The 25295-nt window shown below is 36.1% G+C and overlaps 1 protein-coding gene across 1 annotated transcript in view; it reads right to left on the reverse strand.

The window, feature by feature from the left end:
- The window catches only part of LOC122808528, a 525331-nt gene that overhangs the window by 96498 nt on the left and 403538 nt on the right, over positions 1 to 25295 (reverse strand). Inside the window, exon 4 of the mRNA XM_044079483.1 lies at positions 18770 to 18823. Within this exon, the coding sequence (XP_043935418.1) occupies positions 18770 to 18823 (54 nt within the window). The remainder of the gene's footprint in view (positions 1 to 18769; positions 18824 to 25295) is intronic.

Raw genomic sequence — 25295 nt, forward strand, 5'->3', positions numbered from 1 at the left:
AAATAAGAAATATTTTTTTTTCTGACTACAAAGCAATATGGACAGTCACAGAGAAAAATGCAGAAATAATGAAAGAAGGAAAAGATTAATCTTTTTAGTAGAAAATAAGTTAAATAAAGTTGATTTGCTAAAAGAATGGAATGAATTGTGGAAGGAACACCTAATAATGAAACAATTTTGCAAGAGTATAACATATTGGTGGTTAATATATAGAAAAATATAAAAAATGCATTCAAAGAGAACTGAGAAGGAAAAAGGAAAAGAAAAATATGATTAACAAAAAAAAAGACAAATTATTGGAAGCGGAAATAATTAAGAGAAAGATTAACAAAAGCTATATGAAAATAAAGAAAAGCTTAAAGGACTGCTGTTTAGTCAGACATTCTATTTGAAAGGAAATATATAGTATCAGCCTTTAAGGAAAGGAAGTAGATCTTAAAGAAAACAAGGATGGGAAATTAAAATATAAACAGGAGAGGATTACTGATATAGTGGAGGAATATGTAAGAAAGATGTATGAGAGAAATATGCTGAAGGGATATATGGAAAGTGGACAAAATAAGAAAAGAGGTAATAAAAGAAACAGTTAATAAATTCTAAGATGGGAGTTAGAGGAAGTGATAATTAAAGGGAAGGAAGAATCCACATTTGACCCAGATGATTTAGGATATAAATATATTTTATAACCAGGAAATGACAGAGTCAGAGAATGAGGAACTTTTAGAAGTAATGAATGGATAAAAATAAGAATAAAAGATGAAATAACTTATGATAATATAATAAAGTATATGGAAAATGGAGAAAAAGTAGAAATAAAAAGGGGGAGGTCAATAACACTGGGAAATGCAGGTTATTATTTCTACAAATTGTGGATGAAATTATAACTTGGCATATATGAACTAAGGAAAAGAAAGTAAGTGAAATGGTTGTGCTAATAAAAGACGTAGCAGAAAATATTGGAGATGGAAAATGATGGCCTGTGATGTGACAAGCGCTTTTAATGGTATACATCATTATAAAATGTGGAATATTTTAAATAACTATGATATTGAAAAGAACATGTTAAGTTATCAGTTTATGAACTGTCTTGGGTGTCCCTGATGGTAAATGGATAGTTACAAAAAAGGATTAAGATAGAAAGTGAGTTGAAACAAGAATGTTCAGTGGGCATGTCGCTATTTGTGATGGTGATAAATGTGATCACAAGAACCTCTAAGAATAGTCTAAAAAAAACAAGATAGAAGGATAGCAATGAAATAATATTGTCATTAAATAATATTTTATGTAGATAAAGTATTGTTAATAAAAAATGTATGGATTACAGAAGTGATTTAAAACAGAAGCATTAATGGGGAAAGTAGGTTTATATTTGAACAAAAAGAGAAAAGGATTTGGAAAAGTGGCACTGACTGTGGGAATTTATTTTTTCACTAAATGAAATTAATGTATTAGGTATAAGGTTTGGAGGGTATCAGGTTGTGCTGGAACGAAGGAAAGAAATATTGAAATAATAAAATTGACAGACTGTTGGAAGGTATTTCAACTGTCTTTCAGAAAAAAAGGTGTATATGTGAAATACATATGTTTTGAGGAAATTGGCTTGCTTAGGTGGTGTACATATATATATATATATATATATATATATATATATATATATGTTTCCTAGTTTTATGAAAAAAAAGAGTTATTGCTTTTTTAACCTTCTTACTGGGTTCAAGATTATATCCAGTGGAAAGAGGGACAGAATATGATGTGAAAAGAAAATGGGGGCTGAATCTAATAAAGCATGTTTGTTTTTTTACACAAAAAGAAGTATGGTATGATGACGTTAAAAGATAGGAAAAGTTGGCACAAGCAAATAATAAACATTTTGCTGCATTTCAATGGGAAAATGCTGGAAAAATAGTAAAAGATACAATTACAGAAAGATGAGAGATGTGAAATGCTTTATGAAGGGAGATTTTTATGGAGATTTTTTTTAGAAAAATTGCCAGTGAAGGATATATGAAATATAAAGCAAAATGAAAAACAGTGAAACGGATAAATCCAGTAGCGCATGTCACATGTCTCTTGTATTCAAATGAGACACTGAGGCACAGTGATGGGTTCAAGTTGTTTGTTGTACATAAACAACTCAGAAGCTGTAACTGAAACATATATTTAAGCTGACTGACTCATTACTTCAAACACACTTGCATGTGTATCTCCAGTCATGCTTGCATTCACTCTGACTAACTATATAAAATGGCACTGATTTTGCACTTGCTCAGTAATTTATATGCACATGCAGTGGCTGACTAGGTACAATACACACAATGATCTACATCCTCCCTCTTTTGTTTGACATGCAGTAGGAGAACAAGATAATTTTATAAGCTAGATATCACATCAACATATAACAACAAATGAATTCAAGTCCAAGTCACTGTGCATCTCAGATTGGGTCTGGAAATTCTGCCCGATCTGGTCACATAAAAACTTTGACTGGGTTTAGCAATACGGACAGTCTCTGGGGATTCTTTTACAATTGGAACTTTGGGGAGTACATCAGGACTACTTGAAGAAGATACACTGTACTCTGGAATTTTAACAAGTGTAGAGTCACTCTAAGAAATAGAGTCTCTGGCACAATCTGCTGAGTCACTGGTTCAGAGATTGGTAGTATGCTTCTTTGATTCCTTCTGAAATCCATTCCATCAGATTGTATGATGTAAGATCTCAGTTCTTCACAAATATTTTTGATGATTGCCACTTGGTCATATCCTTTAGATATTTGCATTCTCACTATCTCTCCTTGTCTTAATTGTCTGAGAGGTTTGCTGGATTTATTGTAATAGGTTTTGTGAATAGCAATTTCTCAAAAGTTGAGTCTTGACTAGTCTGCTCTTTGCATTTGGAATCAATAATTGTTTACTGATCAGAAGAGTTGTTCTAATCTGTCTGGACATCAGTCTCCGAACAGGTAAACCAAGCAAATTATCTCGAGGAATGTTTCTTAGATTGAGTAAGTTAAGGAAAACATTTTGAACTGCACACTCAGCTAATCCATTGGACTGTGGATACTCAGGACTAGTAATAACATGGACAAAGTCCCAAGACTCAGCAAAATTCTTGAACTGCTGACTCGAAACTGTGCATCATTGTCAGATACGACTTTGTGCAAACTACCATGAGCAGAAAAATGTATTTTCAATTTTGTAATGTCAGTGCTGGATGTTAAATTAGGAAAAAGGTCAATTTCAAACCAATTCAAATAAGAGTCTACTAACACAAAGTAATGTTGATCACTCAACATAAAAATATCAGTAGCAAGCATCAGTCATGATAATTCAGGAATATGGTTTAACTGAAATGGTTCGTTTTGTTAGTGTGATTTAGTGCTGTTGAAAATTGAACATGCTAGAGTTTCCTTCTCTATATTTTTTTATTTATAAGGCCAACATACTATGCCTCTTGCCCTTCTTTTGGTTGCATCAGTAGCCTGGTGACCATAGGATCATAGGAGGTTACTAGGCTATTCGTCCTGAAGCCCTTATAAGCTTAGCCAAGAGTTTAGCCTATGTTTAGAGAAAGCAGCACCTAATGCTCCTGTCCAACAGGGACACAGGTGGAATCCCAGGGGTATATTTTCTTTTTCGCATCCAGTTATCCAATCCATAGATGGGGTAGTCTCTGGGACACAAATCTGTCCTGCCAACAAGTCTTGTTGATGTCACAAACCAGGTTGATGCTGTGTGCGTGGGTTACTTGAGTGGATTTTGAGTTGCAGATAGGCAGCAGTCCCATCAAGGTGGGGACACTCTGGGAAATAGAGTCTCTGGTACAGACAATCTGCTGAGTCACTGGTTCAGAGATTGGTAGTATGCTTCTTTGATTCCTTCTGAAATCCATTCCATCAGATTGTACGATGTAAGATCCCAGTTCTTCACAAATATTTTTGACGATTGCCACTTGGTCATATCATTTAGATGATTGCCTTGTATGACAGACAGAGATCACCTCTGAGGAGTCTGTATGAAACTGAGTAGAGGGATAGGGCTTTTAGCCTATCTGTGTATGGTAGATGTTTGAGGCTCTGGATTCTCCTGGTGAGGAACCTCTGTGGTCTCTCCAGCTGCTGCATGTGCTTTGCGAGGTACATGCTGAAAGGATCATTGTACTCAATAATTGGCCTTATAAGGGAAGAATACAAGGATGTCATAACCTCCTTGTCCCCGGATGTGATACCCTTACTTATGAAGTGGGCCATGTAGAAGGCTTTCCGTACAATGGAAGCAACATGGTGGTCAAAAGTCAGGATGCTATCAACCTGGGTGCCCAAATTCCTCATGACTGATAGAATGCTTAGGATATTGTTATCAATGTGATAATTTGTGGGGACATCACTCTCCCCAAAGGGGATGATGTATTTTTTGGTATTCAGCTTAAGGCCATGTTTCTGGCACCAGTCATTTGAGTGAGACCCTCTTGGAGGATGTCCACATCACTAGGGGAATTAATGACAACATCCAGCTTGCAGTCATCTGCAAATGTGGTCAGCCATAGCCCACTGGCTTTGGCCTGTACATCAGAAAAGTATATTCTAAATAACAGAGGCCCCAAGCCTGAACCCTGGGGTACGTCGCTTGTTACAGGTCTACTGCTTGAGGTGGCTTCCCCTATTCTGACTAGGTGGGTTCTATTAGTGAGCCAGTTTCCTATCCATCTGGTAACATATGGATTGATGCCTAGTTGAGGGAGTTTATCTATTATGCCTGAGTGGGGATAGTGTCAAAGGCTTTGGCCAGATCAATGTAGGTGGTGTGCTCCATCTTCCCCTCATTCATGGCTTTGGTGACGGTCTCAAAGAAGTCGACCAAGTTTAGCAGACATGACCTCCCCTTGACAAAACCAAACTGTATGGGATCAAGTGTTTGGAGATTGTCAATGTCCTTGTTAATGAGGTCCATGATAATCTGTTCCATGGCCTTGCAGATCAGGCTAGTTAGGCTGATGGGTCTATAATTTCCCAGATCAGTGGATGCTCCACCTTTGCGTAAAGGGATGACAGTAGCTGTCCTCCACTCAGGTGGTATGAAGCCAGTACTCGGGCTTTGGTTGAATAGGGTGCTTAATGGTGTTACAGGCTCCTGCCTGAGTTCATGTAGGATGCAGCCTGGGATGTTATCGGGTCCCATGGAGGCTGTACCTTTTGCCTTTGAGAGAGCAGTGATGACCTGTTCCCTAGATATAAGGGTAAGGGACAGGTACTGGGGATGTCCTAATTTACTGATGGGGACAGACGAATAAAGTTTTCACTGAATCTGTCAGCCAGCAAGTTTGCTATATCTACATTATTTGTATATGTGGTGTCCTTGACCACCAGTTCTGAACAGATCTGGGTGCTTTCTTTGAGGTTGTGGACATATGTGAAGAAGGCCTTATAATTATCTCTAGTAGATGTGGCCAATTTGGACTCGAAGTTTGCTTTGGAGGATTTCACTAGTGCTCTTATTTGCTTGTTTGGGTTAAGGAGACATTGCTTCCACTTGGGCACCTGCTCCTTCTTGGTCTTGGACAGCAATGTTTTCCTTTTGTTATAGAGTTTATTTATTGCAGATGTTCACCAGACAGGTTTACTCTTCTTTGCGGTGGATGATTTAGTCCTGTCAGGTATACCTGATTCCATGCATCTATATAAATGTTTGTATAGTGCTTTGGTGTAGTTTTGGATATTGGTGCCAGTTCCTACAGAGGGAGGAGGTGGCTGTGAATCTGTTTATATCATCCCTCAGGAGGCTGTAATCAGCTTTGGAGAAGTTTTTATGTCTGATCCTAGCTAGATGGGAGTTGGAGGAGATGGTGACTTTGAAAGTGACCGCTTTATGGTCGGATCTTACCAGGGAGAATGATACTATAGGGATGCTGCAGTGGTTAGTTCTTCTCCTTCTTTCAGCTGCTCCCATTAGGGATCGCCACAGCAGATCAACTGTTTCCATTTCTTCCCGTCCTCTGCATCTTGCTCTGTCACACCAACCACCTGCATGTCCTCTCTCACCACATCCATAAACCTTATCTTAGGCCTCTCTCTTTTCCTGTTACCTGGCAGCTTCATCCTTAGCATCTTTTTCCCAGTATACTCTGCATCCCTCCTCAGCACATGTCCAAACCAACGTAATCTTGCCTTGCTGGCTTTGTCTCCAAACCTTCCAACCTGGGCCGACCCTCTAATATACTTATTCCTAATCTTGTCCATCCTTGTCACACCCAGTGCAAATCTTAACATCTTCATCTCTGCAATGTCAAGCTCCGACTCCTGCCTTTTTGTCAGTACCACTGTCTCCAACCCATATAACATAGCTGGTTTCATTACCCTTTTTGTAGACCTTCCCTTTCACTCTTACTGGTACTCGTCTGTCACAAAACACTCCTGACACTCTTCTCCTGTTGGTTAATATCAAGTCCAAGATACTATCACCTCTTGTGGGGGTACTGACTAGCTGTTCCAATGCATTTGCATTGACAAAATCAAGGTATCTCTGGGCATTTGTGTTCTGGCATGAGTGGTTCTTCCAATCTATGTTTCGGAAATTAAAGTCACCCAGGATCAAGGTAAAGGATTGAATCATGATAGATTCGAAAAGGTGCAAATAGGCAGATTGGGCATCTTGAGTCAGATTATACTATAAAATATAAATATAAAATAGTATAAAATACTATGCCTCTTGCCCTTCTTTTGGTTTCATCAGTAGCCAGTTGACCACGATACAAATTTTTGATATATTCCTGTTGTAATGCTGTAGCAATTATCACTTTAGAACTTTTCATGATGATTCCATCTTTCATCACGAGCTCCTCCCTTTAAGAAAAATACTTCTGCATGTTAAGTGGTAAACTAGTTTGTCATGCTGGCCTTCCTTGACTGATCACATGTTTCAGCTTCTGGAGAGTTGGGTCTGAAGCTGTGTGATTTCTGAGTTTATCAAGATGTGATGAGGAAAATGTTCTGACTTGCATGACTTCAAAGTTTGCATCTTCATTATTATGCTGTTCTGTTTGTCTGGGTGCTCTTGACAAAGCATCAGCAAGGTATAGGAATTTGTCTTTTGTATAGACAATATTGAAATTGTACTTTTGCAATTTTAACATCATGTGTTGCAAGTGTGCTGGAGCTGTATGTATTGGCTTTTCCAGAAATGTCTTTAGAGGCTGGTGATCAGTCTCAATTTGGATATGCTTGCCATAAATATAACTTCGAACATGCAAACAGTACTACCAAAAGCTCTTTTTCAATTTGTGCGTAGTGCATTTCAGTTCGAGTTAAAGTTCTGGATACATAGGCTACTGGTATGCCTTCTTGAAGACATGCTGCAGTAAGACCATTCTTTGAAACATCAGACAAAAGAGTTACAGGTTTGTAAACATCATAATATATCAATGTGGGTGGACTGGCAGTTTTCTGTTTCAGAACATCAAATGTTTTTGGTGTTGCTCCAACCAGGAACAGTTTACATTTTTGCGTGTCAACTCATGTAAAGGTGCAGAAAGCTTACTCAGGTCTGGGATGAACTTTTCTAACTAGTTGATCATATCAAGAAAATGCTGTAAAGATGTGACATTTTTGGAACTGGCATCTCAAGAAGTGCTTCTTCTTAGACAGTTCTTGTTGTAACCCAGAACTGGTAAACAGATGTCCCACATAAGTAACATCTTTCAATTTGAATTTGCATTTCTGAGGATTCAGTTTAAGATTTACTTTATGAGCACAGTCTAGAATTTTCTTGAAATTTCTATCATGTTTGACTTCACCGTTGACAACTACAATAATGTCATCTGCTATGATAGCACATGGATAACCCGAGAACAATTGCTCCATCCCACATTGAAATACTTCACTGGTAGAACTTATCCCAAATGGCATTCTCAAAAATCTGCATCTACCAAATGGTGTACTGGAAGTGGTTAACAATAAAGATATGTGATCCAGTGAAATTTTGCCAAAATGAACTTTTGCATCCAAGACTGAAAAAAACAGTGGCATTTGGCATGAAAGCAGATACTTCTTCTACTGTGCACATTGGATGATGAGGACATTTAAGTGCTTTGTTTAAGTCTCTGAGATCAAAACATATTCGGATGTCATCTGAGGTTTTCTTATGAGCTATAACCATAAATGATACCCAATTCAGTCAGTTCTTTGACTGGAGTATGACACCTAAGTTAACAATTTTGTCAAGCTGTGCTTTTATTTTGCACTGCATTACTACTGGAACCTTCCTTGCTGGTCTGACAACTGGGCTTTCTTCATGGTGTAACTTCATGGAATATATGAATGGAAGTTTTCCAAGCTCATCTGTGAAAATATCAGCATATCCACTAAAAATATTATACGTAAAACTATTGTGGTTGTTCAGACTTATATGGTAGACCTCTGTATTAAGTGAAAATCAGTCCCATTTTCAAACTATCTTTGAGGCCTAACAATGACTGCACATATCTTTGACTATGTAAAACTGCAAGTCATAGCTGGTTCCAGTGGAATGGCATGTGAGAACTATTGTGCCATCAGTTTGAATCTGTTCAACGCCATTAGCAACTAGTTTTGCACACTTTGCTGAATCAAGTTTCTCACCAGCTTTTACTTTGGCAAATATTTGTGCTGATACAACATTGCACTTGGACCCAATGTCTGCTTTAAGCTCTACAGGTTTCCCATTAATTCGAACAGTAAAATATTTCACTCTTTGCTAACAACTGATAATGTACTGTGTTAACTGTTTTATCAATCACATAGACATCATCAACATAAAAAGTTTGTTCACAGCTCTCTATTTGCTCTACTTGCTTCTTTGAATGCTCTTGTTTAATAAAAGTATGTGCCACTTTAAACTTGCAAAGCCTTTTAAAACGATTCCACTTTTTACATCTATGACACTTCCGACCAAAAGCTATTCACTTCTCTCGTTTAGGTTCATGACTACCTCCACAATTAAAACAGTAAGGTTGGGTGTTGTGGCTCCATTTGGTTTATAGGTTCATAAGTTCATAGGTGTTTATTAGGCTAATGACCACAGGGACCTTTTTAAGCCTAGCCATACATCCCAAATCTCTGACAAGTTCTGATACCCTTGATAAGTGTAAGCATGGGCCTGGGAGATGAGCCATATACAGGTTACCTGTGCCCATTAGAAACATAGGTGGCAAACCAGGGATGAATTTCCAGTTTCCCAATCCAATTGTCCAAGTTTTATTTGAATTAGGTTAGGAGGAACTCTGTTTCACATGGATGGGTAGACTGAAGCAAAATCTTTCAACTCATCTCTCAGATCACCAAATTCACATGTTTTTGATTTGTTTCTTAAATCAGTAATATATGCTGCTGTAGTTTCACAAGGCTTTTGATTTATTGTGTAAATGTGCCTTTCCATTGTAATGTTCATTTGAGGTTTACACATTTCTCTAAATTTATGTTTTAAGCACTCATGGTCTTCCCACATTTCAGCCTATATAACAGTGTAGTGGTTCTCCCCCTCCCCTGCATACATGGCAAGTGAATACACAAATGAATATTCCTTCTCAATGACTTCTGAGCCAGCTAAATTAAGAAGTATGAATGCCTTTTTACATGCGTCTTTATAAGAATATGCAGCCTGTAGGAAAATATCATATTCTTGCTCAAACACACACCAACTCTCTGCAATATTATTATCAAACACCAGCGGTCCAGGTCTGTGAAATCCCTCTGCCATAGCAACAAAATTCTTTTAAATATAAGCATAGGCCAGATACTTGTAATTATGCTCAAATGCACAACAATCTCCCTGAAAGGGCTTCACTTTAACACTGTAAACACTGCAAACACACTGGGTACTTCAATTACTTCAAAAAGTTTTAGTTAATGTGAAAAAATATGTACATTGTGAAAAAAATGCAGTCACTTTACCCCTTTCATACATTTTAACACTTCAGAAATTATTTTGAACACCTTTGTATTTAATTTGAATACTTTTATTATTATGTCACAATTTCAGACATTTTGTTTATCTCCAGTCGGGAGGGTTGCAGGATGAGTATCTGGAGGAGCTACTTAGCCAGAGTGAGCCAGAAGGTGGAACTGCTATATCCCTGAATGACATTACTGAAAAAATAGAAGAGGGAGAAAAAGAGAAGGAAAAAGAACCAGAGGAGTTTCCAGAAAAAAAGTCCTATGCTCAAATGGTGGAAGAAGGAGCTAAGGAGAAGACAAAGATGAACAAAGTAAAATATGTTGTTCAAGTGAGCAGTAAAAAAGAAAAGGGCCTAGATAGCTATGAGGTATGGGACAATGTTATTGCCCTTTTCGGAGTAAAAGCTGAAGAGGTAGGAGCTTTCATTTTAATTAACAAAGAAACTTTTTGTGACTTCTTTTTTGAAACTGGCCAGGCTATGGAAAATGTTTTGGGGGCCTATGAAAAAAAGAAAGCAGACTTTCTGTGGTCAGAATATGTTGTGCAAGCCTTTTTCAGGCAAAAAAAAAAAAAAGAATCTTGATTCAGTTTAAAACTGAAGTGGGAGCAGAACTTACAGAATATTTGTTGACAATATGTAAAGAAGTGGTGGACAGTACTAAAATCTATAATGAAAGAGGATTATGGACTGGGGGTTGGAAATATGGAATAATTTAAAAAATGGAAAACAACAATGTGATACACATACCTAGTATTATTAATGTGCACAGCGATGGAGGCTTTGTAAGGTACAGAGGACAACCAAAGACTTGTTATTTTTGTTGAAAATGTGATCATTTAATTAATGAATGGGACAAAAAATGTTATTTATGTGGTCAGACAGGTCATAATGCAAAGAAATGTGAAGTGAAATGTAAGAAACATGATAATACAGGACATTCATGGTTAGAATGTGAGGTAGAAATACAAGAAAATGAAAATGGAAATGAAAATGAAATTATACAAGAAAAAGAATCAGAAAAGAATGTTATATAAGAACACATAACACAACAAGAAAAAAACATAGAAATTGATTTAAATTTAAAGGGAAAGACAAAGAATAAGAAAAAAGAGAGAGAGAGATGAAACAAGTGAAGAAGAGTCAGAATGGCATATAGTAAAAGACACAAAAAATTCAACAGGAAGGAGATGTTAGGGAAAGGAAACAAAACATTTAAAAACATAATGGTAAGAGAGAATAAGAAAGGTAAGGGTTAGGAATATTATTCTAATAACTTTTCTATAAAGCTGAAAACATTAGCTTTGCACATGAACAGTATGAAGAATATTAAGAGAAGAATTAATATCTTACAATGTGTGCTGCAGTAGATGCTCAAGTAATAATAAATAGTAAACAGTAAAAGACATTAGAATGCTAACAAAAGAAGAAAGGGTGCAAACAGAAAACCACTGGAATGGTACTATTATTGGGAATACAGACAATGAAACCTGTTCAGGTATATGTATACTATGCCAAAAATATATACAAATATTAGATATTACAATAGTAGAATTGGGCTGAATCACAGTAGCAGATATAAGATGAAAAAATATGTATAGAGATTATAGATTTATAAGCATATGTGACAAAAACAAAAAGGGAAACCATGTTTAAAAGTATACCTAATTATGGCTATGTTAACATGAATATAGTAATGACAGGTGATTTGAATTGTAATTTGAGAAATAAAAAGAATAGTTGTGATATCAAATGGTTACTGAAATTATGAAAAAATGGAAAATTAAAAATACCGGAAAATAAACACTGGACTTGCAAAGGAAATGAAATGAAGACATAAATTGGTTATTTTTTGATATCAGAAGGCCTAACAATTACACAAAAATGACTTAAATGTAATGGGCTCTCTGATCATAGGTGATTTGGATAAGAATTCATGAAAATGAGGAATATATTAAAATAGGAAAAGGCATAAAAAAGAGTAAGTGAAGAAGAGTAAGATTCAGGAGAAAGAAAAGAAATTACAGAATTATGGCAATCAGTATGAGATTTTTTTTATGAAAATTGGACAATATGGTGGATTCAATTAAAAAAATAAATACAAAATGTATTTGAGAATGTATAAAAGAGAAAATAAAAAAAAGAAAAAATGGAAAACATTAAGTCAAAAAATATTAAAGACTTGATAGAGTAGAAAAAAATCATTTTATGAAAAAGAAAAAGTATTATATAGAAGAAAGCAGGATAAGGTTAATAAATTGTTACATTGCTTACAAGGAAAAAAGAAGAATTAGTGCCATGCTTATGTAAGATAGTAAAAGAAGGAAAGATAAGATAATTAAAAATAAATAAGGGAAACATTAAAACAATTAGAAATATATGAAATCATTAAAAATATGTATTAGATTTATATAGTAAAATAGAAGCTATCATAGAAAAAATGTATAATGGTGAACAATTAAATAAGGAAGATAATGAATATTTAGAAAGAAAAATAAATATAAAGGAGTTGAATGAAAAATTGGAAGATATTAATATTAATTCAGCTACAGGTTTGGATGGAATTTAATGTAGTATGTATAAAGAAATGTATGATTGGCAAAAAGTGATGTTTACAGAAGTAATGAATGAGTGGCTAGAAAGAGGAATTAAATATTAAGAAATGTGCACAGGTGTGATAAAACATATTAAAGAAAGTAGATAAAGATGAAATAAAAAATTGGAGACCAATTACACTGAATAAAACAGATTATATATTTTTTATGAGAATAGTAACCAAAAGACTACAGTGTAAAATAGAAAGACTATATGATCAGAATTTGTTTGGGAGGAAAAAAAGAGGAGTCAAGACCCATTGTGGATAAGGGAAATAACTGATGATATCATCAATAAAAAGGTGGAAACAAAAATCATGATAGGTGATGTCAGTAAGGCATATGATAATATTTGGTATAAAGCATTATGGGGAATTTTACAAGTATACGGCATAAGTGAAAAAATATTACACGTAATTAAATCAATATATGAAAAGAATTATGTGAAACTGAACTTAAATGGTTGGACTGGGAAGATTTGAAAATAGAGTGTGGTATAAAACAAGGATGTATTGCAAGCAGTATGATCTTTGCTATAATCATGAACACAGTAGTAATGGAAATTAATAAAATGTCAAATGAGGGAGGATATAGAATGACAGCGGAGATACAGTTACCAGTAATGTATATTTACACTAATGATATTGTAGTAGCAGCAAAAAGTAAAGTATGGATGGAAAAAAAATAATAAAAAAATGAGTACACAGTTAACAACAAATTGGTTTAAGTATAAATAAAGAAAAAAAAACAAAAGATTTAGGTCTGAAGGTATTATAGCAGGTGTGGAATATAATGAAAACAGTATCAATTTTTTTAGAAATAGTATTTGGAAAGATAGACTACTGACAAGGAATCAAAGACATGATCACATTCTGGAAGACGTATAGGTTTTCATACAAAAAGAAAGCATATTTAATAAACACAATAATAATAGGTAAAATAGCTTATATTGTAAATGTTTATATGATGGCAATGAAATATGAAAAAATAAACTATGCAGACAATTTTTTTCATTATTTGAGAGTCAAGACTGAACCTGGTTAAAAGGGGAATTTACAGATTTTATTTCATGGTTGTGAAATGAATAATGTGAATGAAACCAGGGTTCCTAGTACTTTTAACCCACCCTTGCATCCCCACACTAGCACTATTTGAAAAAAAATATGTGAAATTGATTTTAGAAATAAATTAAAGGGCTTTTATGCTCATGGGGAATTGCAAAATAATATGACTAATGGAAATGTACTGGAACTAAATGCTTTGAATCATGCCAACATCACAGTCATGAAGCCAGACAAGAGTGGCGGGCTAGTATTTATGACCAGGGATGATTATAACTGTATAACAGAGGAAATGCTGAAACAGGACAGTTACAAAATACTGTCGTTAAATTAACTTAATGTAGCATACAGGAAAATAAGAGCTTACATTATTTGTAGTCAAATAGACTTGGATATGTTTAACTATTTAATAACATCAACACCTATCACACTTGTTATCTTTGGCACGCCAAAGATTCATAAGAATCTTGCTAACCCTCCTCTATGCCACGTAATTGATGGGAGAAATTCAGCCACATATGCTTGTGCTAAGGTGCTTGATGGCATCTTGAAAAAATACGTATTAATGGAACACCAAATTTGTAAAGACTCCTGGTCATTTTTAAGGGACATAAATAACCAGGAATGTAGAGAAGAGTTCAACTTTTTAAATGTGGATCTAAAAGACCTTTACACAGTCATCCCCCATAATTTAGCAATTGAATGGGTGGTAAATGTGTTAGTAGAAAGAGGTACTCCAGCAAATGAAACTAGATTAGTTGAAGAACTGCTATACATTATTTTGTAGAATATTTTTTTTCATATTTAATGGTACATACACTCTACAGTAAAGGGGAGTAGCTATGGAGTCCCTATGTGGCAGTAGTTTCACCAACCTTGTTATGGCCTTCTGGGAGCACCATTTTGTGTTTACCAGATGTCACAGCAAAGATAAAATTGTGTATAAGCGATTTTGGATGCTATATTTATGATCATAAATGGAGATGAAACTACGGCTAAGGAAATAGTGGATGAGATGAATGCCAGCACATACTTCCTGGAATTCACATCCAGTTTTGACAAGGTAAAGATTGCTTATTTGGATGAGGAATTAACTAAGGGCATCTTAAGGAGATGCTACTTATCTAAAATTCATAGAAAGAAAACCTACTTGAACTCATTTTTACATTACACAAGCTGCCATCCACAATACCAGAAAAAAATCTATAGTCAAAGGTCAGCTGGTTAGGGCAGCACAGATGATCATCTTACAGAATTCATGCAGGAATGCAGGAATTTAAAACAAATGTTTGAAAGAAGGGGCTATCCAGAAGTGTTACTACAGGGACTCATAAAAGAGGTCCAAATAAAAAGGGAGGGGCACTTCTCACCCATTTTTGGACCACCAGCCTTATTAGCTCATACACTTAGCCCTGCCACCACTGAGGGTAATAGTGCTGACATAAATATGCCAATGCATAGTAATAACAATAGTGATAAGAACAGATATATTGTCAGCTTAATTACTACATATACACTTTATGGTGAGTCCATAAGGGGCCCTCTGTTAAAAAACTGGTTCATCCTTATGGAAGACACTGATCTTAGATCTAAATTGGGCACACTACCAAGAGTTGTATATAGAAAAGGAGCCAACATAAAAAATATATTGGAGAAAAGAGCATCCATTTACAACAGGAACCCAGGAATGGTTAAATGTGAAGCATGTGCCTATTGCAGGTACATAGATATAGGTAGGGACTATACAATTGCTAAAAGGCATTTTTTGCTCACTGCTAGATAGGACTGTAACTCTAAAAAATGTGGTATATTTGGTAAGATGTCAACTCTGTCCAGTGTTTTATATTGGCAAAACTGATCATATGTTCAAAGAAAGGATCTAGGAACACATTTTTCGTATAAATAGAAACAGAGAAAATAATGCTTTGGCCAAAGACATTAGGGACAACCCTGGACACCACATTAAATTTAAGGTGATCGGCCAGGTGATGGAGAGCCCTAGAGGCGGGCATACATCCCTTTTACTTGAAAGACATGAGTTATGGTGGCAACTTACTTTAAATGTGCATAGTTATCCAGGCCTTAATGAGCAGTGTTCTGTTATGTGCTTACTCAAGCTTCAAAGTTTATTACATTAAATAAATTTATGAAATTCAGTATAGAATGTTCTTTTAAGACAATAATATATGTACTTATAGGCTTGTATGGATGCACCTTTTTGATAAAAAATGACAATGAAGAAATAATGTTGAAAATAAAAAGATCACTCTGCTTGAAGGGATGGGAAGGTTAATTAATGAATAATAGTAATGTCTGTGTGTGTGTGTGTATGTGTGTGTGCATGTGTGTGTGTGCATGTGTGTGTGTGCATGTGTGTGTGTGTGTGTGTGTGTGTGTGTGTGTGTGTGTGTGTGTGTGTGTGTGTGTGTGTGTGTGTGCGTGTTTGTGTCTGTATGTGTGTGTGTGTTTGTGTCAGTGGTTAAAAGGATGGGGACATTCATTAATGAATAATAGTAAGAGATCCAGCAGAACTGTAGTAACTACAGAGGGATAAAACTGATCAGTCACAGCATGAAGTTATAGGAAAGAGTAATGGAACCTAGGTTAAGAAGGGAGGTGATGATTAGTGAGCAGCAGTATTGTTTCATGGTGGCAAACAGCACTACAGATGAAATGTTTGCTCTGAGGATGTTGATGGAGAAGTATAGAGAAGGTCAGAAGGAGTTTCCTTGTGTCTTTGTGGACTTAGAGAAAGCATATGACAGAGTGCCTAGAGAGAATTGTGGTATTGTGTGATTAAGTTGGGAGTGCCAGAGAAGTATGTAAGAGTAGTGCAGGATATGTACAAGGACAGTGTGACAGTGGTGAGGACTGTAAGTAGGAGTGATGGAGGCATTCGAGGTGGAGGTGGGATTACATCAAGGATCAGCTCTGAGCCCTTTCTTGTTTGCAATGGTGATGGACAGCTTGACAGACTAGATCAGACATGAGTCCCCATGGATTTTGATGTTTGTGGATGACATTGTGATCTGTAGTGAGAGTAGGGAACAGGTTGAGGAGACCCTGGAGAGATGGAGATATGCTCTAGAGGGGAGAGGAATGAAGGTCAGCAGGACTAAGACAGAATATATGTGTGTGAATAAGTGGGAGGATAGAGGAATGGTGAGAATGCAGGGAGTAGAGCTGGCAAAGGTGGATGAGTTTAAATACTTGGGATCAACAGTTTAGAGTAATGGTGAGTGTGGAAGAGAGGTGAAGCAGAGAGTGCAGGCAAGGTGGAGTGGGTAGAGATGGGTGTCAGGAGTGATTTGTGACAGACACGTACCAGTAAGTGTGAAAGAGAAGGTTTACAAGAAGTTAGTGAGACCTGCTATGTTTTATGGGATTAAGGTGGTGGCACTGATGAAAAGACAGGAGTCAGAGCTGTAGGTGGCAGAGTTAAAGATGTTAGGATTTGCATTGGGTGTGAAAAGGATGGACAGGATTAGGAATCAGTATATTAGAGGACTTGCTCAGATTGGATGGTTTGAGACAAAGCCATAGAGGTGAGATTGCATTGGTTTGGACGTGCTGAGGAGGGATGCTGTGTATGTTGGGAAAAAGATGCTAAGGATGGAGCTGCCAGGTAAGAGAAAAAGAGGAAGACCTAAGATAAGGTTTTTGGATGTGGTGAGAGAGGACATGCAGGTGGTTGGTGTGACAGAGCAAGATGCAGAGGACAGGCAGAAATGGAAACATATGATCAGCTGTGGTGACCCCTAACAGGAAGAGCTGAAAGAAGAAGAAGAAGTAAGAGAGATCCATATATTGTGAAGCTGTTTGGTATGATATAGTAAATATATAAATATTCTATAAAAGATGTATAAATAAAACACTCCACCATTTGTTCATAAGTGCTGTGGGTTCTTTTATATCCACCAGAGCTACCACCAACTCAGACTGATTGAACTTTGGTTTAATATCTTATCTGAAGGGCAGAACCCCCTTTATGCTGCACTGCAGTGTCACTATTAAGAAATATTCCCAGTACCTGGTGTCAGAATAGGACCACAGCCTCCTGATCCTCAAGCACCAAAGGCAAGTGTACCACCTGTTGTGAGCCAGTGATACGGCTTGATAAATGACTTACTGTATATGCTGCATATATAGAATTTGAAAAAGATAGTCATTGATCAGCTAGTTCAGCTTAATGTCAGTGATTAAAATGTCTTTGCTCATTTGGTTGATTAATTAGTTATTTTCATCCTATCAGCATCTAAGAACATTCAGTATCCTTTTTTGGGGAATGTTTGGCATTAAGGAGAATGGAAAACCCATAGGGAGGTCAAACTCATGAGACCATTCAAGAAAAACATAAAATCTCCTTGATATTCAGACAAAATGGTGGTGGCATGCTGTAAGATATTTGCAGATATTAAATTAGGGTTGCTACATTTTGTTGTGGGTGAAACCAGACCAAAACCACACTCTTCACACCTCTCATAACCCTGCTCTTCTCCTCCCCTATCCTTGCACATTTTCTTCCCATCACATGATGTCATGGTCATGTCAGGGGAGGAGCAATGTCCTCTTTTCCTCATTTATGATGCTTTTTTACAGAAAAGCACAGTAAATCTGCCAGTTTACTATGCTTTTCTGTACACACACACACACACACACACACACACACACACACATATATATATATATATATATATATATATATATATATATATGTATATAGTAAATCAGTTGATAATAAAGTAAGACCACTGTTTTCCAGACTACTACATAATCAGTTTGATTTCTGGATAGTTGGGAAATAAAACAGATAGGTGACAACCCTACATTATACACAGAAAAAATATAACAAATTTTAAAATCAGTATTGTCAGGTTATAATGGGAAATGTGTTACATTTGGCAGGGTGTTAGATGTTAAGCCCAAAACTGAGCTTGTAGTGTTTTGTAATTCCTTCAGAAATTACCAATTGCATCCCACAACTGCTCTACTTTGAAACCTTACTTATTTGGCCTTTTCTCTGGATATATTACTGTACAGAATAATTATGCTAAGAAAAATAAGCAAAGGACTTGAAATTAGAGAATATTATCACGACAGCAAAATATAAAAAAATACAAACTGGGCTAGACAAAATATACTTGTGGTTGTAATAATGCTTCAATTAAATAAAAACACAAATTGTATTACCTTGTTTTCTTCACAGGGATGTTCACTCGTCCAAAACCCCTTTTCAGTGAAGGTCTGTGAAAAGAAACTCTACACATGTTATATACAGTAAAACACAATTTACATTGTACACAACATAAAGAAAAATATTTGATACAGTCATTATTTTATATAGTCATATGTAGAACAATATATATACACAGTGAGGCTTGACAGATTATAATCAAATCAGCTATTTCAGCCTTAAGCAGCACTGGTAAATAATAATCATTGCTGCCTGAAGACATTAATGAAAGCACTTCCTACATTCTGAAAAGTTTTTGAAAAAAATGTCATTCCATACTCTTAGTATGATCAAAGGCTCAAAGCCCTGTCCCTGTACTTTTATCCTAAAAATTGCTGAGAGCCTGACATACAGAGTAACCTCTGTTCCTGTTCTGATTGACCTGGTGCATATCCAAAAATAAATAACATCAGAATTAATTGATCTAAGGACTTAAACCTCACCTGCAACATAAATAGGATGTGCTGGAAGGACTGGTTTCCCTAACCCAATTCAAGTATAACTTGGACCATTGGTTGGGCAATCAGAACTATATCCCTGATCTGGCTGTCATGTCTGTACTAGATAGAGGTAGCCTGTAAATGCCTGACCACCCATGCCCAAGTCTACATATACCCCATAAAACAACTCTAGACTGTTGGGTCTATATCGCTTCATCAAAGACTGAAAATATCGAAGCTGATAGGGTCGTCACCATATCAGCGAAAGTGAGAGACATTGAACGTTTTAACAGAAATCTCCATAAGGGAAGATTTCCATTTACTGCAATGTAGTGCAATCTTGGAGTTGGTATACTTAAGTAGTGGGGGTGTGGGGCGCAGGGGGGCTTGCCCCCCCACTTGCAATGTTTAATTGTTTTCTTTTTTTTTCTTTTTTTATGTTCGAAGTTTCAAAATATCAATGAAATGGTGTCGACCATATCAGATTTAATATTTTGAAATTTCGATGATATGATATAAATGCAGACTGTCAACCTGCCAAATACATTTGGGAAGCAGGGCAGGTTTAAAATGGCCTCTGGGGTGTTAGCCAAGTAATCATATATTAGCCTGTGTCTCACTACTATTCCCATTTTTGTATCATCAGCATATTTGCTGATCTATACATTGCTGGAGGAAGGTGTGATACACATAGACTAAACAGAAAAGATCCAAGCACACCCAGTAGAATAGCAATGTTTGCAGTAACTTTGCCTGAGGTCTTATCCCTCACCCTGATATTGTAACTTCTGTCACTCAACCAGCTTGTAATCCACACTATATTGGCTGTATTTTCAGTCTTTTCATAACTACAAAAATACTATTAAGTGGCACATAAGGAAATGTTTTACTTAAATATAAGTAGATAACATCTATAAGAAGATCATATTCAAAATAATCAATGGCATTGGTGTAAAACTTCCTAAGTTTACTTCAGTAAGAACTTCCAGGTATGAATCCATGCTGGGAAATATATAGCTGTCGTATAGGTTCATAGGTTAGTACTAGGCTAACTGCCTTTGCGAGCCATTGTAAGCCTAGCCAATTATCCTTTGTGAGATTCAAACCCTGCACTTTGTGTTTGTAAGGCAAACACCTTAACCGTAAGGCCACTATCCCAACCCCCACCAGTGGTAGCAGCTAATAGGGATAGGTAATGTTTTTGAAAATGTCTTCCCAGTTATGCTTGTTAGGCTTATTGGGTGATAATTAGAAGCAAGACTACAACTGTTAATCTTTAGAAATGGGGTCACAATGGCTTTTTACAAATTTCAAGATCATAGCCAATGTACAGTGTAGCCTGAAAAAGTCAGTTAAGACTCTTCTCCGTTTTTAGAAAATGCCCATCATATTGTTCAAGTCTAGCTGTAACATTATTTTTAATTACCTTAATTCAGGTTTCATCTGTCTCTGCCTGAATATCAGGACAGTCTGTAAAATTATTTTCACTATTCCTATCTATGTTCATGTTTGCACTGAATATTTGAAGCATTCGTTTGTTCTGCAACCAATTAATTATCCAGCAATAAGACAGTGTTAAATATGTAGAAAGCAGGTTAACATGTCTAAAGAAAGCTTTGCAGTTGTCCTTACTGTGAGCAGCCAATTTCATTTCATTGCACATCTTTTCCTTGGTTGCACCTGACAGCATGCAGAACCTTTTGATCACTAAAGAAATTGTGGTTAGTACTGCACCTTTTTTCAGAACTTTTTATTTTCAATAAACATTTCCACAACAATCAAATAAAATATAATAAAAACCTTATAAAAATGTTTAACAGAAATATATAAAAGACACAAACAGGTTGTGAAGACTGGCAGAGATGGGTGAAAGCTGCCAGCCAACCAGATAGAATTGTGCAGATAATTATATAATTTGTAAATATGAATGTTGAACTTAAAACAATGTGGCAACATTGCCATCTGCTGTAAAGAAAGCTAAGTCAAGCATTTCTTGTTGGTCTTTGAAATTAAAATTATTTCATCACTGCTTTTGATGTTTTACAAGTCGGCTCCAGTCCGGCTAGATGAAGGCTTCCTGCCTATTGTTTTAAGGCTAAAGTTAATGACCAGAACTTACATATGGAATGTCCTTTATTGCTCTAAGTGTAAAAGAATGTAAATGTACTTTCTGTCAGCCTGGGAACACCAGGAAGGTGTAAAAGATGATGTAATGTTTAGCAGTACTGGAGTTTCAATTTAAACAGTAAGAACCAGAGATTATTAAGCATTTTTGTCTGGTCTCCAACTCAGCACTGCCTTATGCTCTCTTAAGTAAGTTATCTTAGAAGTGTGTTTTCTTGAAGCAATAGCTAGGACTATAAAGATTAGATTAAGTGTTTTTCTCTGATGGCAGAACTGTACTACTGATTCATTTTAAGTATTTCTGTGTGATCTCTGAACTCTTTTGACTAGCACTGTGTAGTAGAAAGTATTGTCTTGTCTTTTTAATTATTTATTATTAAATATTTTAAAACTTTTTACCTGTGGCTGGTTTGTGTAGAGATAAGTTGAGTACATTCCATATTTATAGAGTTTATTGCACAAAGCCATTCTAATAAGCCTTGACTGATTAGTCACACTTACCAATTGGATAATAATATTGCACAGTAATAATCGGACACCCTTTTAAGGGCCATTGGGTAGCTGATAATATTAGCTGGGTGGTGGCAGTAATTACTACCGTATAGTCTGGGTAAAAGGGACACAGCTGGAGAACCTGTACCAGTCTTCCCCAGGAGTGTCTGTGTGGTTGTATAAACTTATCTCAAAGTGTGTGTGTCAGCTACTTGGGCAGGGGCACGAAGCGCTGGTTGGGCAGAGAGGGTGCTGGAGATTTTAGCTTGCCCAGCTGGGCTGAGATCTGGACCTTATAGCTGTGCCAGTGGGCAGTCTAATTGGGAGCTGAGGAGCAAGAGACCAACCAGCCCCGGAATGACTGTGATCTCTGTGTGCTCTTAAGGGAAATTGCACTTTACTGTGTGCATTTGTTATCCTTTCCTCATATACGAGTGTTAGTGGTGAGGATTAAGGCACAGGCATCACACAGGTTATACGTTTTTTTATAACAAATACTCTTTTATCTACTGATTACACTAAAATCAAAAGTGCTTCAAGAAAGTATTAGTTTAAGGATGTGCACACACAACAAAGTATTAGTTTAAGGGTGTGCACACTTATGCAACCAGCGTATTGTACATTTTTTTATTTTTTATATTTTTTCCCCCAACAGATTTGTTTTTCAGTTGAATTGTACAGGTTATAGGTCACATTGAAGGTGGGAAAAGTTTTGAAATGTTTTATTGTGGTCTCATTTTTTACATCACAAAAACCTGGCATTTTAACAGGGGTGTGTAAACTTTTTATATCCAGTGTGTGTGTGTGTGTGTATGTGTGTGTGTGTGTGTGTGTGTGTGTGTGTGTGTGTGTGTGTGTGTGTATATATATATATATATATATATATATATATATATATATATATATAAATACTTTTTCCACATGTCATACTGTGCTATCATCATCAGCTGGACACTATTAAGAATGTTATTTTGAGAAATGAAAATGTTGTTCTTAGATGGTAAGCTACAAACATAAAATAAAAGGCTGAATAAAAGTAAAAACTTAAAATCAATGTGTAATTAAATAAAGTAAAGCCAACTAATTATGCATATCAAACAATAATATGCAGTTTACAGAAAATTTATAGAAAAAGCTATATTTAGCCTAAGATTAAAAAGAAAATAAATGCATATAATAACACAAATTATATAGTGTAATAAGACTCCACCCTAGTCATATAATGAATAACATAGCACAGCATATGTAGCAAGGGCATTAAGCATCTAAATTGTTACTTATTAACTATGATATCTAAAAATGTAACACTTGAAATGAGGAAGAGGAAGTAGAAATTCACTGTAGCTTTTTATTCAATCTGCATAAAGTACTACTTAAATATATTTTCAAAGTTGCAGAAACAAAATAAATTAAATCATTATTCCCATGATTAGTCATCACCTAAACATAAAACATGAAGATTTAAATTTATCATAGTTACTAATATTATACATCACCATTAAAGAATAATGACAATAAATAAATGATAAATGACTCATGAGAAGTTCTTCAAGTTCTAGTTCAACTAATATAAATCATGACTAATTTTTGGTAAGGTATTAGTTAAAAAGCAGTTGTATGCATATTATAAAGAAAATGATACAGTGCCCACTTGAGGGACATATCTCATTATAATATATCATAGTGCACATTAGTAATACAACTCACAATGTCAACTTCTTGGTTTCAAAGGCTTCATATATCATGAGATTCAACTTTCATAAAATAAAGCTTAAATATTTTAAAACTAAATTTATATATTTGTATATGACAAGGACAAGCAATATTTAAAACTTTTAAATAAATTCTTAAAGCTTATAATTAAACTGGACTATAAGCTTATTATAGATGGTGATATTCATCCCAACCCTGGCCCATCTATACCTATGGACAATAGCTCCTGTATCAACACCCGCACTTACATACTTCTTAACAGACCCTCTAACTCTCTCCTAACCTTTCACTTAAATATCAAAAGCCTGAACAATAATGTCCACAACCTACACACCCTTCTAGCAGTCCACTCCCCCAACATAATGTGCCTCACAGAAACCTGGCTAAAACCTTCTAGTGATGACAATGAGGTTCTACTACCAGGCTATAGCATGTACCGACTAGACCGCAGTGGAAAGAAGGGAGGAGGGGAAGCACTCCTCTATAAAAACACATTATGCGTTAAGGATTCCATACAACCACCCCCATTTAATAATGCTGAAATCCTCACTACTAAAATTCAAATTAATACATCTAAAAGCATAAATATTATCTGTATCTATATTCCTCCAGGCAATAACATAAGCACCCTCAAAAATATTCTCCAATGGATATCTACAACCTATCCCCAAGAAACCATTATACTTAGTGACTAAAACATTGACTGCAACATCTTTTTAGCTGAATCCCCTGTCACTCACAGTAATCTCTTTGGGTTCACACAAATAACTGCTCCGACTAGAATTAGTAAGCCTTCTCACAAAGAAAGCATATTACACTGGATACTCATCAGCACTCACCCCCAATTGTATAAATCTGGTACCCTCCCTGATACCCTCAGTGATCATTCCCCAACTTACACTAAGCAAAAGTCAGGAAACCCCCACCAGACCAAATTCAAAACAGTTAGAAATAACAAGAATTTCAACACTATCAACTTCCAAAATGCAGTCAGCTCCATCAACTGGGAAACCCTTAAACACTTGCCACTAGAAGAGGCTGTAGCACACTTGAGTGCTACATTCCTGAGTATCCTTGACAATCATGCCTCTGCATGAACTATTAGAACAAAATCAAACTCTGCACCTTGGCTCCCTAAAGAAACCAAGACAAAAATTAATCTTAGAAATATAACATGGGACAAATGGCATGCTACTAAAGCCCCCCTCGACCATCTAAGATACCATCAGCATAGGAACAATACAAAAAAATCCATTCTACTTGACAAAAAAACTACTACCACAACCTCCTACAAAAACACCAAAACAACCCCCAGAAGTTCTGGTCAGGTATAAACCAACTTCTTCATCCAGGTCAATCTACCACTCCAACCCCATCAAATCTCACCCATAAACCCCTCAGACTACTGCCAATGCCTTTAATAACATTTTCACTGACACTATCCAGTCCCTAGCCAACCAACTAACCCCCTCAGGTTCTACCCCCACTCCTGTCACACCTACTACCCATCTCCCCTTCAAATTCCAGACAGTCCCCCATCACCCTCATCCGATCCCTAATTAAAAAATTAAAACCCACCACCCTATCAGCTGACCTCCAGCCAGCTGAGTACCTACAAAAATCTGCAGACACCATAGCCTACCCTATCTCCATCCTGATCAACAGGACTAATAGAAGGTGCCATCCCTTCTATTTGGAAAATATCCCATGTTAT

The sequence above is a fragment of the Protopterus annectens genome, chromosome 8.part0 (genome assembly GCF_019279795.1).
Source record: "Protopterus annectens isolate FY-2018-M chromosome 8.part0, PAN1.0, whole genome shotgun sequence".
NCBI lineage: Eukaryota > Metazoa > Chordata > Ceratodontiformes > Protopteridae > Protopterus > Protopterus annectens.